Source organism: Siphateles boraxobius, unplaced genomic scaffold (genome assembly GCF_051911475.1).
Source record: "Siphateles boraxobius isolate OS27281-9 unplaced genomic scaffold, OSU_SipBor_1 12, whole genome shotgun sequence".
Classification (NCBI taxonomy): domain Eukaryota; kingdom Metazoa; phylum Chordata; class Actinopteri; order Cypriniformes; family Leuciscidae; genus Siphateles; species Siphateles boraxobius.
Genome location: NW_027508722.1, coordinates 18231985 through 18246754, shown reverse-complemented (window position 1 = coordinate 18246754; position 14770 = coordinate 18231985). Strand labels below are relative to the sequence as shown.

Here is a 14770-nt window from a genome sequence, read left to right as displayed (position 1 = left end):
CACACACACACACTCACATATACGGATACAAATGCTTCTTCTTTCCTGACACATCATTCTGTTGTTGACAAGGTTAAAGGTTACAGGTGCCTCTCTGTCTTTGACATCCTGTCCCAGGTTTCCTGCTTCCTCTTTTTTTCAAAAGCCCTACAACACAAACCAAAGAGCATTGGGTAAAACATGTTGAAGTCAGTGCTTATTAGTCTTGTGCCCATTCTTTTAGGTAATAAACATATACTATTTCAGTTCTTTCAGATGTATTGTATTTCCTTAGGATTGTCCCCATAGATCTTAGTTAGGGTATAGCACCATATTTAATTTCTGACAGGAAATGAAAACGAGGCTGTGAGGGATTGAAGTACGTTCAATGGACTGTATAGTGTTGTTCAACAGCATGCCAAACGAAACAAAGGAGTTTCACTAGAAGAAAACTCCATAAAACAATTTTGAGTTTTGAAAATTACATGTGATCTAGGCCCTTTATACAGTAAATGCCATTGTAAATACTGTAAGTCTATCCCTCATTTTCATCCACGTAAAATTCAATATGGCGTCTACCCCGGCTAAGAGTTCTGCAACTCTCAGACAATTTTGATTTTGCGCCGTTTTGATTTTGTATGGACATAGGCCTATTAAATATCCTGACGAGGGCTTATTACATCTTGCGTTTTGTACATACATCAGTTTCTTTGACATTTCTTTATGTCTATATATCATATTCTCTCTCTGTCTCCCTCTCTCTCTCTTTTTCTCAGGATATAGGTGTTGTCCATTGGGGAGGAAGGAAATTCTGTCATTTAGAACAATGGGCCTGCTTCTCTATCTATAGACGCAGAAAAGGGGAGAAAGAAAACGAGAAAGAAATAGAAAGCACGAATAAGGACTAGAGGACCCTTCTAGAACAACTTATACATCGAAAATGAAAAAGACATGCTAAAACTGGGTGAAAGGGCAAATTCCGGTAAAGCAAAGCAAGGCCTCATACAGAAAATGGACTATTTAAGCCTAATTATTGTGGAATAAGGAGACACAGAGCCGACCTCCACTGGTATTTATTTTATATTATTATAATACACTTAACAAACAACAACAGCCATTCCGAAGATTTATCCTGTTATAAAGAGGAAGCCCGTCACAGTGGGTAAGTCGCATTCAGATCATCCGCTGGTGAGAAAAGCCATTTTACTGATGCAAAATGACAGGTTTGGAGCTTTAGTCAGCATATACTGAAAACCTTTCCTAACCAAATGTAGTAAATTTTGTGTCTTGGTTGTTCTACATCCACCATTAACTTTGTAGAATGTGATGAAATCAATTATGGTCACTGAGTCAACATATTAAAAGTGAAGTTCACTTTTGAGGATCGACATAGGGCAGCTGACACTTAGGGGGTCTGTTCAGGGGTTTTCCCCGTCTGCCTGCGATGGAGTTGAAGTCCACAGTCAGGGCGGAGGACAAAAACATGTATGTTATTATGTATAGCCGACGTTCAGCGCTTTTAATCAAAGTACAAAAAGAATGATATTCATAGAATGTGGTTTGGCTGCATGGCTGATCCTCAGCAGTGATAGTTTCATGTTGGTTGTTATCTTAGTCATGGCCTCTTGGCGAAGCCACTTGACTCTTACTTGACTTCCACGAGTTTGCTTAGCTCAGGAGCAACAGTGCCAAACCTCTGCTTTTCATTAGACATGTAGACATGAATGTGAAATAAATCTTTTTCTCAAAGCCATAACTATTCACCGCCTGCCGTCAACTTTGTGGCATTCCCTGCTAGCTGCGTTAATGCTCTGTTAACTCATAGACTGTTAGATGACGAAGAATGTATGACACGGCACGTCCTGATTATTCAACGAGACGTTAGCTTTTCCTGCCATTTGTCTACTGAATGTCAATCACTGCCGAGATACATATCAACGACACAAACCCAGGAAAGGAAATCTTTTACAACTTGCACGATGGCTAATATTGATATCTTATGTCAGTGTTCTTCTGGTGTTTCTCTGCATCTTTTTTTCTCTGACTGTTAAGACATTTCCCTTTCTTGCTTTTTCCTACTTATCCTGATCCTTCCTTTCTCAATTTCTTGTTGTCCATTTTATCTTTCCATTCTCCACACTCCCGTCCAACCCTCACCTCCCTCTCTCACTCCCTCAGATGGAGGAGTCTGGCAGTCCCCGATTTAGGAAGCTCCATTTCCCAGTGGGGTTGTGGATAAATTCTCCACGGAAACACTTTGCCAAGTTGGGAGCTCGTTGGCCCAGTGCAGCATCAGTCAAGTCAGTGTTCTGAACTTTCTCTTACTCTCTGGATCAATGACAAATAAGAGTGTCCCTGATCAAGTAAAATATAAAAAAAGCCTTCAAAAGTCTAGTTTAAAGGACATGTGCCAAGTTCTTAGAAATGTATTCATGTTATTTTCATATATTTTCAGTTTAATGACTTTAAATCAGACTTGTGTTAAAATATATATCATGAATTAATAATTCACAAAGTTTTTGGGGAGTCACACCACATGATATTTTATAAACTAAACTGTCCTTGTCATAAACAGGTCAAATTATCTAATATTTTTAGAGATTTATGACCTTGACACACATTCAAGGTCAATGAGAAAAATTATATTTGACTTATGACCTTATTTTGACCTGTGCAGATTTAAAACAGATCCTGCTTTGTTATAAATTCATTAATTTGTATATCTGTTTGTATGTTGGTTGCACCACATGACCTTGAAAATGTTCAAATATCTATTCAAAACTTTTTCTAACAAAAAAGAAGAAACGATTATGCCAATCTACTTAAGGTTATTTTTTCAATAATTTCATACTTCAATGCGTTTGTTTTCTTCATTACAATATCAGGACAGTTTTATCACCCAAATAGTTCTTAATTTATGCCACTCAAAAATATTGAAACAAATCTTAATTCAGAAAATTAGAACATGTTCATCATAGAATAATTGTATTCAAGTCATTGTATTATGAATTACACTTTTAATCTTCATTTTTGAATCAATTAATTATTCTGGACAAAAAAAAAAATACTTTCTCTGTCACTGTGTTAACATTCCTCCTTCCAAATAATGAGGACACATTAATGAAACAATTGCGAAACAAATGTGACATCAACATGTCTGAACATACAGTACCTCACCGAGTATGTAGACAGCTTATACAATAACAATTGATATACAATAAATGATTTGTAAATCACCTCCTTCCTATTCCTTCATTTTATCAGGTCCACAACTAGCTCAGATGCCGCTTCCCTGCACGAGGCCCCATCATCAGTCCCTTCTTCCCTCTCTCACTCCACCCCTTCTCTTGCCCCACCCTCTCCATCCCCTTCTCCTGCCTTCCTCCGCCCTCGCCCAGCCAATCAGCAGTCCAGGGCCAAAAGGCTGTCTCACCTCTTCCTGAGAGGCCGGTCCAACAGCGACCGAGACCGCGCCATTGGAGAACGTGAGAGGGAAATATGGGCGCATTCTGCCACCCCTTCATCACATCACTACCTGCCTCCTGCTTCCTCTAATGCCCCTGGGCTGGTCAAGATCTATGGAGATGCTCTGTCCAGTGGCGCTAACTATCGGAGCCTGCTGGCAAATATACACTCCACTGCTCGCCAGCTCATTCAGCAGGTCATCACCCGCTACACTGAGAGAGAACGAGAGAACGAGAGTGAAGACACAGGTATTTCATTCCCTGTAATGGTCAACCAGTTTAGTTAGTTGTTGTGGTCAATAATGTGTACATTTGTAAAAAAAAAAAAATACAGTCCCATAAAATGATGCAAATGATGTGGCCACAGCTGTCAAAATCCAAAAATGACAAAAGCACCATAAATGTATCCAAAAAATGTCTTTCAGACTTGTGCACTATAATGCAAATGTGAAGTAAAATATAGTTCACTAGTCACAGATATCATTAAATTTAAGTCACTTTTCACTGATAATTGACCTCCACTGTTGCTCTGAAATCTCATTTGCGAACGAACCCCTTTCAGATTTAGAAATGGCACACAGACATGGCATGCCAGGTTTGATGTCATTAAAGTCAAAATGCCATCAGTCCTTTCATGTGTTATGACCAAGATTTGTTTTAATGTTTTAAAAAGAAGTATCTTATGCTCACCAAGGCCGCATTGAATTTTCAGCATCATTACTCCAGTCTTCATTGTCACATGATCCTTCAGAAATCATTCTATGCTGATTTTGTGCATAAGAAACATTTCTTATTATTATCAATGTTGAAATCAGTTGTGCTGCTTAATATTTCTGTGGAAAACCATGATAAAAAAAAAGAATAATTCATGATTATTTTATGAATAGAAAGTTCAAACGAATACCAATTATTATTAAAAAAGGAATCTTTTGTAACAATGTAAACTGATGGTAAACTTTTTGAGAATAGTGTATTCCGTTCCTCACAAAAAATCTTGGAATATAGTTCAATGTCCATATGAATCACTTTTATGGTGCTTTTATGGTGTTTAAATTGTTGTATGTAGAGAGATATGTAGGGTGAGCAAATAATGATTTAGGCAGTTTCATATGGGTCCGCTGCAGCATATTGGGTTCTTGGGTTCTGGGTCTTGTAATGGATGAAAAATAAAACATCAAAAGCAAGATGCAGATAATTAAATGTGCATTCGTGTGGAGACATCACAGGTTATATATAGGACATTAGGCTTTACCCGCTCATTGTATCATTCCCTTCTGAATGTCCTGACTTCCTGTTCACCTGGTCAGCTCTCCAGAAATATTCCCCCGAGGACTTCCTGTTATGTGATGTCATTGGAAAGCCCATTCCACAGCCAGATGGAGCCATTAAATGGCAAACAGAGTGTCGAAGGGGCGTGGCATCCTGGGAATGCCCCTTACAGCTAGTGGATATGTGGAGACCCAAGGATGGTTTTGAACGACGGTTTGAGATCCAGCGCCTTGATGAATACGAGAGGGAGGAGAAAGAGAAAGAGAAAGAGAGAGAGAGGGATGGAGAGAGCTATCAAGGTTGGAATATCTTCGTATTTAACTGTAAGAGATTTTACAAGTGTATTAACCAGTGTGGCAATTCAGTTGTGGGAAAACACTACTGTGGTAACAGGTGTACGTTGGAGGCGGAGCCGCATGTCTTCTGGGAGTGGTCCAGAAGAAGAACGAGGTCATCGAGGGCGGAACACAGAACTTAGGAGGAGTATTAGTGATATGAACCTGAGTCTAAGACGTCGTCAAGGCAACACTGCTACCAATGACCCTCGGCGTTCTGGAAATGCCTCAAACAATGGACAGGATAGAAAGAACATAGTGAGCATGATGGCATCTGAAGGTGAAGAGGTAAAATAAAGATACAGACCAACTTTTCAATACATTACAACATCAATAATGTGAAATCAAAATAATAACGAAGGGCTCAACAATAAAGACTTATTAGTGCTTGCCCGGTTTTGGCCAGTAGTTCAGATTTCTACTTGTCCTTCCAATATTTTTACCCTTCCAATGTACAAATTGTACATTTTACAACCTGTCCTAACCAGTCCTTGTCATGAAAAGTTCAAATTAACTGATATTTTAAGTGATCTTGATTTCTCCTTGCCCTTCCAACATTTTCACCCCATGAAAGTCTCTCCCACAGCTTCCTTATTGTTTAGCTCTATAATGTCATATATACCAAATATGACACAACATAAGTCAATGTAATATGTGTGTCATGATGAATGCATGTAATCTATTCTTAGAACTATCGTTGTGTGATTTTTCAGGTCCCTGGGCCAAGAGGTGGTGGATGTGAGGCGGACAGACGTACTCGTGCAGCAGAGGAAGAGACAGACACCTGTGACCTGGAAGTGATGTCGCAGAGTCTGATCCTTCCACCAACAGATCTGCCTTACTTCCTGTTACTGCAGGGCTATGACCAGAGCAAGGCTAGACATGCATCAACTCACTTATCTTACAGCCATCCCATGACATCATTTCTGTATTCCTCTAATCACAACATACCATCAAAGCTTTCATACCTTTGAGTGGAATGGCCATTGAACAAACTGCACAAAACAGCCATACAGAAGCTCTATAAACACACACGGGCTGCACAATACCAACACAAGCATGCTGTGTCTACTGCTTCATCTCTGCACAATGACCTCACACAAGCACATATTGTCGAAAACTGTAACACTCTTCATTCCTTATCGTCGCTGTATTTCTGCAACTTAAGATAGGAGATTGCACAGATTGTAGTAAAGACCACAATGAAGATGATAACGGCTTTTTTCCACTCTCGTCGTTCTCCTTCTCAATCTCTCACTTTCTTGTTTATTATTTGTTCAGGACTTTGTGTTGTACATAATGACGGGTCACACACATGTTTTTGGGCGTAAGCCAACATTCCGTGAGCGTGAGATGGACAGGGAGAGAGAGAGGAAGGGGAAGAGGCCTCTAAAAGTGGACACTTACCTCTCAGCTCCTGACCTGCTTGCCCGACACCTCCTGATCAGAAGAGACACAGCCGTCCCAGAGCAACCAAGCGGTCAAGGTAACCTGACACCAAGCTAACAAAAGACAGAACGAAATGTAAGGGGTTTGTTGCACCTGGGCTCTGATTTCGATAATTTTTTACCTTCGCATTCAATAATGCAGCACCAAGGATTTCAAACATTCGTGATAAAACAGGAACAGGCAGTTCTGACGTGAAGAAACACTGCAATCAGTGTTGGGTGGTTTAATTAAATATCTTTGCATTTGAGCCATTTTATTGATTAAATAGTGCTGATAAACTCTGCAACATTACTTTTTCACTTTTTTGATACTTTATAATGCTGCCCACACCCTGCCCAATTTTCGCCCTTGTTTTCCACTCACCTAATTGTTTTCCCTTAATGGAAATCGCCAACAAATCCAGAAATCTGAGGCAAATCTGCACTCAATCACGACCTCAGCTGACGATCACTATGTGTCAGTTTACAAAGGTAAAAAACTGAGAGAAGTGCCAAAGCATTGCAAATGCCTGAGAGGTATTTATGCTGCTGCCCACACATTATAAGATTTCCAAGGTCGACGGATTTCTGTTTTTTTTTTTACCCTGCACAACTGTCGGTCCTCAACAATGTCAGTTTCATTCTAAACAAATTTCAAATGACAGGACTTGGACTGCAGACAGGTCTAGATATTTAGTCTGCTAATGCCGCCCACACCCTACACGATAGCCCTGATTTTCATAAACAGTTAATGGAGATTGCCGACAACAGCCCAAAATGACAGGCAAATCTGTGCTAATTCACAGTGACAGTTTTTTCTGAGAGAAGACTGATGCATCTCCGATATGTTAAATATTGTCGTTGATGCCCGAGAGATATGGAGCACGTTAAATATCTAGACCTGTCTGCAATCCAAGTCCTGTAGTGTGAAATGTGTTTTAAAGGGAACTGACATCGGTGACGACTAACAGTGTGAAAAGAACAGCAATCCGATAACTTTGAAAGTCGTGTAGTAGGAGGCATAACACGGACAGCAAAAAGATCACTAGGATGGAAAAAAACATTCAAGTCCTTCCGTTGTTCTAGCTTATATTGCTAGCGACGAAGAAGGTCAATATTAAAGTTGACATGAAATAGAGTTTGCAGTAGTCTTTTCTTCCCTATTGTGACATATATCTGAGTGAAACAGCTTTTCAAACAAGAAAAAATATGCAGGACAGGATTTGATTTTGCGCATTGGGAATTGATTGGATTGTTGTGGTTTGCTATTGCGGTGATGTCATGTGAGTGACAAGTTGCCCCGCCCTCACGCCAGAAAACACATCATCAGAGAAGATAAGAGATGTTGCTGCAAGTAGGAGGGGAAGTTATTTTGATTAAAGATTACAAGAGTACAAGAATTAAAAATAAATAAATAATAATGTGCATTGATAAATCATTTTATACTGTAAGGTACATTTTAATTTCATGGTTAACTTTCACATGCTTGTGAAACGATGTAGGTAAAGACATTCATCAAACAAAAAACTATCAAAACATTAACAGTACACAAAAGCACTTAAATACCACAGTGTTGTACCATGGTAGTACTGTGGTAAATTGGAGTACCAAACAAATACCATTGTTCAATAATGTGGTAATTATTCACTTTGCACAAACAGCAACTAGCAATTTGGGGATTTTGTTTAAACGTGTAAGCTATTAGACAAAATTACAGCGTACTATTCTAAATATTTCATATTTGTTAAACATTTAAATAGCTTAAATGCATAGCAAGCTACTTTTGCAATGTACTGTAGCTTCTAGTGCAACTAGTTTTTCAGCTTTTAGCTTAGCTATTTTTCTTCTGTTGCTAGTTCAGCTAGCAATATGTTTTTAATAGCTTGCCAAATACGGTCTGCAATTATCCTTCTTGTTCTCATTCTTCCTTAGCCTTGGCCCGTCCATTCAGAGGAGGACCTGTCACTCTTAATGGAGCACCACTTTATAGAGAAGCAGCCCTAAAGCCAGGAGACTTGTTGGGTCTTGGCAGCCACTTCCTTTTCCTTTACCGTGACCCCCGTGTGACCCCCGCCCCGCCCCTGGCCTTACCGCCACCATGGCAAGGTGACATGTCAACTTCCTACAGCCCTGGTGGGATGACAGATAGACAGGAAATGCTTCGGCAGTATCTGGGGTCCACAGAATCACTACTGAGATTCCAGGCCAAACATGCCGATGCCTTGCTGCAGGTAAACACTGATACGATCGAATACTCCTTCTGATATATCTGTCATAAACAAACAGTAGTGCATGTAAATACAGAGTTCTGACAGGGGGATTTTATCATAATGATTTACTCAATGGAAATCTGTAGACTACAGCGATTTAAAAATCATAGCACAGTTCAGCCAACATTTCTGCATAACCGTTTATAATACGGCATACTTAGTGAGTGTTGCAATGAAACTTAATTTAGGAAAAATATAATCACTGGTGTAACAAATACTGCAGTAGTTTCAGTTTTGCAATGCCATCATAATATTTATTTATACAAATCGGTTACTACTTCTACTTTAATTTCAGGAAATTATTTCGAAGAATTCCAGTCCAGATTCAGGGGGCGGGGCCTTAGCACCTGCCTATCTTCTGTCGCTCATGATTGACTACGCCTCTAAACACCTGGATCCTGAATTAACACCACAACTGCTTTTAAAGGCAGCCAATCAGATCAAAGGAATTGTTTGGGTAAGTGTCCAAAGTGCTTTTGTTTTGTTAAACCTATAAAACAGAAATGACAGTTTTTAAATTAATATATACAATAAACAATTAAATAATTATCATTGTTATTATTATTTTAATGTTTGTACAGTATAAGTAAAAATGAACACATTATGTCTGATTCGATGTTGATGAAGCGGTGCTTGAGCCTCACTCATGGGACAAAATAGGCTTGGAACCACTGGTCTAGATGACATGAAATATCATGATATCAAAAGTGTAAAACCACAACCTTTATTAAGAGTAAAGTGAAGCACAGGGTTGGACTGTTATGTAACAGTAATGAGACGGCTATTGGAATGCAAAGGTGATATTAAACATGACATGATTTGAACAGGCCATCACTGTTCTTTACACTTTTTCTCTCCTTGTTGTTTTGTCAAACTAAGGCACAGATAAAACTGGAGTAGCAGTTAAAACACACAACAAACACTAACAGTTTATCTGAGAGTGTTGAACAGGAGTGCCTTAAAATGGACTCTCTCTCTCTGCACTGTTAAACTGTGGTTGAGGAGCCACAGCTGCAGAAACAGATAGGCTTTCATTGGAATTTCGCCGTAGTTTGTAAACAGAGGTTGACTGATGTCATTTCCACCCTTTTGGAAAATGTGCTGTCATTGTCCGGACACATCAGCCAAACACTCCCACCCATGCATTCATCCAAGTCTGCATTAATCTCTCTCTCTCTCTCTCTCTCTCTCTCTCTCTCTCTCTCTCTCTCTCTGTTCCATTATTCATCTTTCAGGACAAAATTAAAGAGTTCGGTGACAAACATCCAACACAAAAGTAAGAACCTGCACTACCTCTCCATGCTGTAGATCTGTATACACTGTTCAAACATTGTTGCTCAGTGACAGGCCTGTAAACAGTAAATTCCTATCACCTTACCCAGCACTGAGCATGTGTTGTGCTTTAATGCATTTAATGTTTAAACATAATTAATGTATAAAAATGTATTGTATATATTTAATGAAACAATATTACACAAAAATAAATGTATATACACTGCCCGACAAAAAAAATAAAAAAATAAAAAAAATAGCTGTTTGGACTTAAATAGGCAAATGCTTAAGAGTCAATGATTGGATCATTATTGCAGTGATTATTAGGTTTCTAGCATGTTATACTGTATGTTTGGCAACAGTTCTTCTAACCCTAATTGATGGAGTGTGCAGATTTTTATTTCTTAATCAACCATGTGAAATATCATGGCCATATTTCAGGATGACAGAGATAGAGTGTTCGACTCTTACATTGTCAATACAAGATCTTGACCAAATATTGATGCACCTCTTGATGGAAAAAACATCACAACATTTATTTCCATCAAGAGGTGCATCAATTTTTGGTCAAGATCTTGTATTGACAATGCAAGAGTCAAGCACTCAGTGAACTCTACTTAAGTGTCTTCCTACATGGTTGTTTATTTTATTTTTTTAAACTACACACTCCATCAATTAGAGTTAAAAGAACTGTTGCCAAAGATATAACATGCTAGAAACACAATAAGCACTGCAATAACGATCAAATCATTAACTCTTAAGCATTTACCTATTTAATACCAAACGGCGACTTTTTTTGGGCCGGCCCACAAGCCTGCTGTTTCAGAGGTTCTCTGACCTATAGTCACCTTGCCATAAGGCGGCCATTTCTCCTGCATCCAACATTACAAGAACTGATTGCAATCTAATCTACCCAGATTAATCTAATCTAATCTACTAATAAGTGGCCTTATTAGGAGATGATCAAAGATATTCTCTTCACCAGTGCCTGGTCATATTTTTTTGGTATATATAACATTTTCCTCTAAAGGCCAGTTTACACCGAGGATGATAACTATAATGCTAACGATAAAGATATAGTTATAAAAATCTTTCTAAATATCAAAGAATAGCAGAATCCAGAACACACCAATAATGATAATGACACAGAGAAACAATGTCATTGGAATCACTTTCAGAATTTTTTTCCCCCAGCTGATGGAAGTGATGAAAACAATGACAGCCTATCAGAATCCATCCTGCTTTAAAGAACTTGAGCATTTGAAGCGGTAGACGACAAAACTGTAGTGAGCGCTTAGAATAAACAGAATAATATCATCCGCTGGTGAGGACGCTAATATCGTTCTTGGTGTGAACGGGCCTTAAGAGTTTGAAAACTTTAGAAATTATAAAACTATTCTTAGATGCCACAAGCTAAAAATGTCAGATGGTGACCAACCATGTATCCAAATTTTAAAAACACAGTATGAAACAAATAATTTAAACAGAGCAATGTATCGATATATATGTGTGCATTTTGTGCACAATGCAGAGGTTTTATAATGTTTCATTTTATTTTATTGTTGTTCAGCCCAGCAGAGGCTGAGGTTGAACTTCCTCCCCCAAGCATGCAGAAGCTCTCATCTGACCTTCAACCTCTCATGTTCTGGATGTCCAATGCCACGGAGCTCCTCAACTTCTTTCAGGTCAAAGTCGAAGCCATGGAAAAAGAATGGGAATTTGAAGGTGAGAGAGAGATCAGCGATTACAGCATGTTTTCTGAAAACCAAAAATACTTGTATTACACAATGTGCCATATCTTCTGCTGTAGACGTGTTATGTCTTTTGTTAAAATAAATCAGTTTTCTCTCATCTCTAAATATCCCATCTTGTACTTTTTGGTGAACCTGCCAGTCTAAGCAAACATTATGACCTGCGGAATAGGCCTGAACTTTGAAAAGAATTACAATGAGAATATATTCAACCTACCGACTTATGGCTCATACGACTCAAATACAAGCAGCTCATGGAGTAAACGTTAAAATCTTTGCCAAATGTCAAAATGTATTGTGCTTTGTCAACAAGCAGCAAGTTTTCCTTCAAAGATGAGCACGTAAAATAACATTTTATTGTCAATGAATATGAATATGGACATGCTGAAACTAATTGCAATTAGTATAAATGATCAATGTTAATAATCAGCTACTAGTCACACCTGGGATGGTCTGAATATTTCTCCATGTGTCATTTTGAGTTATATATGGTAAGTTTTGTCTCACATTAACCTGCAGCCCCGGGTGACCCTGTGCTTTCGGCTGACATGGACACCTGTTCTGAGGCACTGGCACAGCTGGATGACGTCATTATGCACACCTTTCAGCAATGTGTTTACCACCTGACCAAGGTGAGAGAATGTGCATCAGTGCTGCCGGAATGACCCATTTTTGCATATAATGTATTATATGTATTTATATCTCATTTCCTCTCTCTTTCAGACATTATACTCCCTACTCCCAGCACTGTTAGACACTAACCCCTTCTCCAGTGAGGAGAAGAAGAAAGGAAAAGCAGGAGCCAAGGACAGGGCAGGTAGTGAAGGTGAAGGAGACGAGGAAGAGGACGTCTCCACTTTGCCGCCCACCGTGGCTGGACTGGTAGAAGTGTATCGCTGCTCTCTGCAGCTTTCCCGAGAAGCTTCCCTCTCTCCACCGCTAACCTCCCAAACATTTGGCTACCTCTTCTTCTTCACAAACACGTCTCTTCTCAACACACTCTTGGAGAGAGGTGAGAATTTACAATCTTTCATAAACATAGTTGTGTTTGCGCATGGTTTCGAGCAGCGAAGACAGAAGCTGACTTGTGATGGCATAGAGTTCATGGCTGGACCAGCAGTGTGATGTTGAAATTGATTTGTCTTAAACAGACAGTCTGTTCTCTTGGTCACGTGCGGTTCAAATTCGAACAAATCTGGACCTGGTTCTAGACTGGCTACAAGGAGCAGGCCTTGGAGATATTGCATCAGAGTTTCTAAAGAAATTATCAGTTACGGTCAATTTCCTGTGCATACCTAAGACACGCCTTATTCAGGTGAGAGTCTGAGAACAAACGGATCCCTGCGCTGAATATGAAAATAAATACTAGCACAATGATATTTAACATCCATAATTCAGTCACATGACAATACATTTCCACTCTCTTCCTTCAGTCATCCTGGTCAAGTTTACAGGAAGAACATTCCTTGCTAAATCCTTCCCAGCTTCACCATCTTCTCACTCATTATAAACTTGGACCAACGAGAGCCCCACCTTCCTCATGGGCTCCGCCTCTCGGTACCGAGCTTGGAGGTGGTGAGTTACTTTAAAAAGTAATTATAATACGCCCCTAAACTATAGGTTACATCAGCTTCTTTTACATACACTACTGTTCTTTTACATACACTACACTAAAGTTTGGGGTCGGTAAAAGTTTTTTTTTTTTTTTTAAGAAATGAATACTTTTATTCAGCAAAGATGCATTAAACTGATCAAAAGGGACAGTAAAGATATTCAGCTTTAACACCACAGGAATAAATTACATTTTAAAATATATTCACAAAATACAGTTATTTGAAATTGTTACAAAATATCATAATATTACCATTTTTACAGTATTTTTGAATAAATAATTGCATTCTTGGTTAGCATAAAATACCTCTTTCAAAAATATAAAAAACTATTTTTTACTGACCCCAAACTTTTCAATTGTAGTGTATATGTAATATATTTATATTATCATAATATATATATATTCTTTAATACTATTCACATGTTTTCAGATATTTTTGAGAGTTTCTTGGACCATCCTCCTCTCATCCTGCCTAACGAGACACCTCGCCTGGACCTGACTCAGCCAATCCCAAGCCCTGATCTACTGAAGGAAGTGACACGCCTGCGAACATTCCTGTGGGGGCTCGACCAGGATGAACTTCCTGCTAATCAGAGGACTAGACTGTAACATTATTTCATTCCAGTAGTGAAATTATGAACATTATCTAGTTCTCATATAGAGAAACTATCAGTCTTTAGATACTATAGTAGGCTACATAAGGGCCTGTACATGTAAAGTTAATTTCAGGTGACATTCCTTCTTTCTTTGCCTATCAAGCACAACTGTTTGATTTTAAAGGAAATACACTGGCTTAATTATGAATATGTATAATTAATCGCATTGGTTACCTTAAAGACTTGTGTTATAGGAAATTCATTGCCTGGTTGCAATGATAAATGCCAGCCTGTTATTTTACACAGTCTTCTAATGTTCTGTTAAGTAGGTTTTTCACTGTTTGTATTTCTGTAATAAATAAAAATTACATATATCCCCTGGCATGTTTTATAATTATTATTATTAATAATGGATTCTCATACTTTTTGTGAGAGTCTGTGGAGGCCATCTGCTGTTCTATTAATCAACACTGGGTGGCATGATCGCAATGGATTCAATGATTAGTTAGTGAGAAACACCACTGGTCAGTTAAACCACCAGTACACAAAAAAGGCAAATCACTTGTGACATATATTGTCGTGGATCAGTATACTGAAGATTTATATAATGGGATTCTAGAAGGGTTTTGAATTTTAAATAGCCTACTTGTTATATGCCATGTGTTTAACAGTGGAAATACTGATACTTGCAGGTGCCCTTACAAACATTTGCCAGGGCAACCACATATTAGTTTAAGCCTAAATACAACAGTTACTATATATATTGCTACTACTGAATACCAAAAATTAATATGG

General features: G+C 38.6%; 1 protein-coding gene across 2 annotated transcripts; it reads left to right on the top strand.

Annotated features, from left to right (window-relative positions):
- The first annotated feature begins 755 nt into the window (after nucleotides 1-755).
- rasip1 (Ras interacting protein 1) lies at nucleotides 756-14356 on the top strand. 2 transcript variants are annotated; one of them, XM_077209795.1, is made up of 16 exons: nucleotides 756-1141; nucleotides 2158-2279; nucleotides 3244-3692; nucleotides 4751-5011; nucleotides 5106-5335; nucleotides 5761-5922; nucleotides 6329-6533; nucleotides 8407-8705; nucleotides 9040-9201; nucleotides 9980-10020; nucleotides 11587-11741; nucleotides 12287-12399; nucleotides 12491-12779; nucleotides 12919-13082; nucleotides 13201-13342; nucleotides 13810-14356. In XM_077209795.1, the coding sequence occupies exons 2-16, from the start codon at nucleotides 2158-2160 to the stop codon at nucleotides 13986-13988; spliced, it is 2973 nt and encodes a 990-aa protein (XP_077065910.1). In that variant the 5' UTR covers nucleotides 756-1141; the 3' UTR covers nucleotides 13989-14356. The 2 variants fall into 2 exon arrangements, with proteins under 2 accessions (XP_077065910.1, XP_077065911.1); XM_077209796.1 differs by lacking the exon at nucleotides 756-1141 and having other exon boundaries at nucleotides 1978-2279.
- The last annotated feature ends 414 nt before the right edge of the window (nucleotides 14357-14770 follow it).

Coding starts and splice junctions, on each gene's coding strand:
- rasip1 (XM_077209795.1), top strand. CDS start 2,158: ATGGAGGAGTCTGGCAGTCCCCGATTTAGGAAGCTCCATTTCCCAGTG. Junction 5,336..5,760: donor TGGCATCTGAAGGTGAAGAG/GTAAAATAAAGA, acceptor GTGATTTTTCAG/GTCCCTGGGCCAAGAGGTGG. Junction 13,343..13,809: donor CGGTACCGAGCTTGGAGGTG/GTGAGTTACTTT, acceptor ACATGTTTTCAG/ATATTTTTGAGAGTTTCTTG.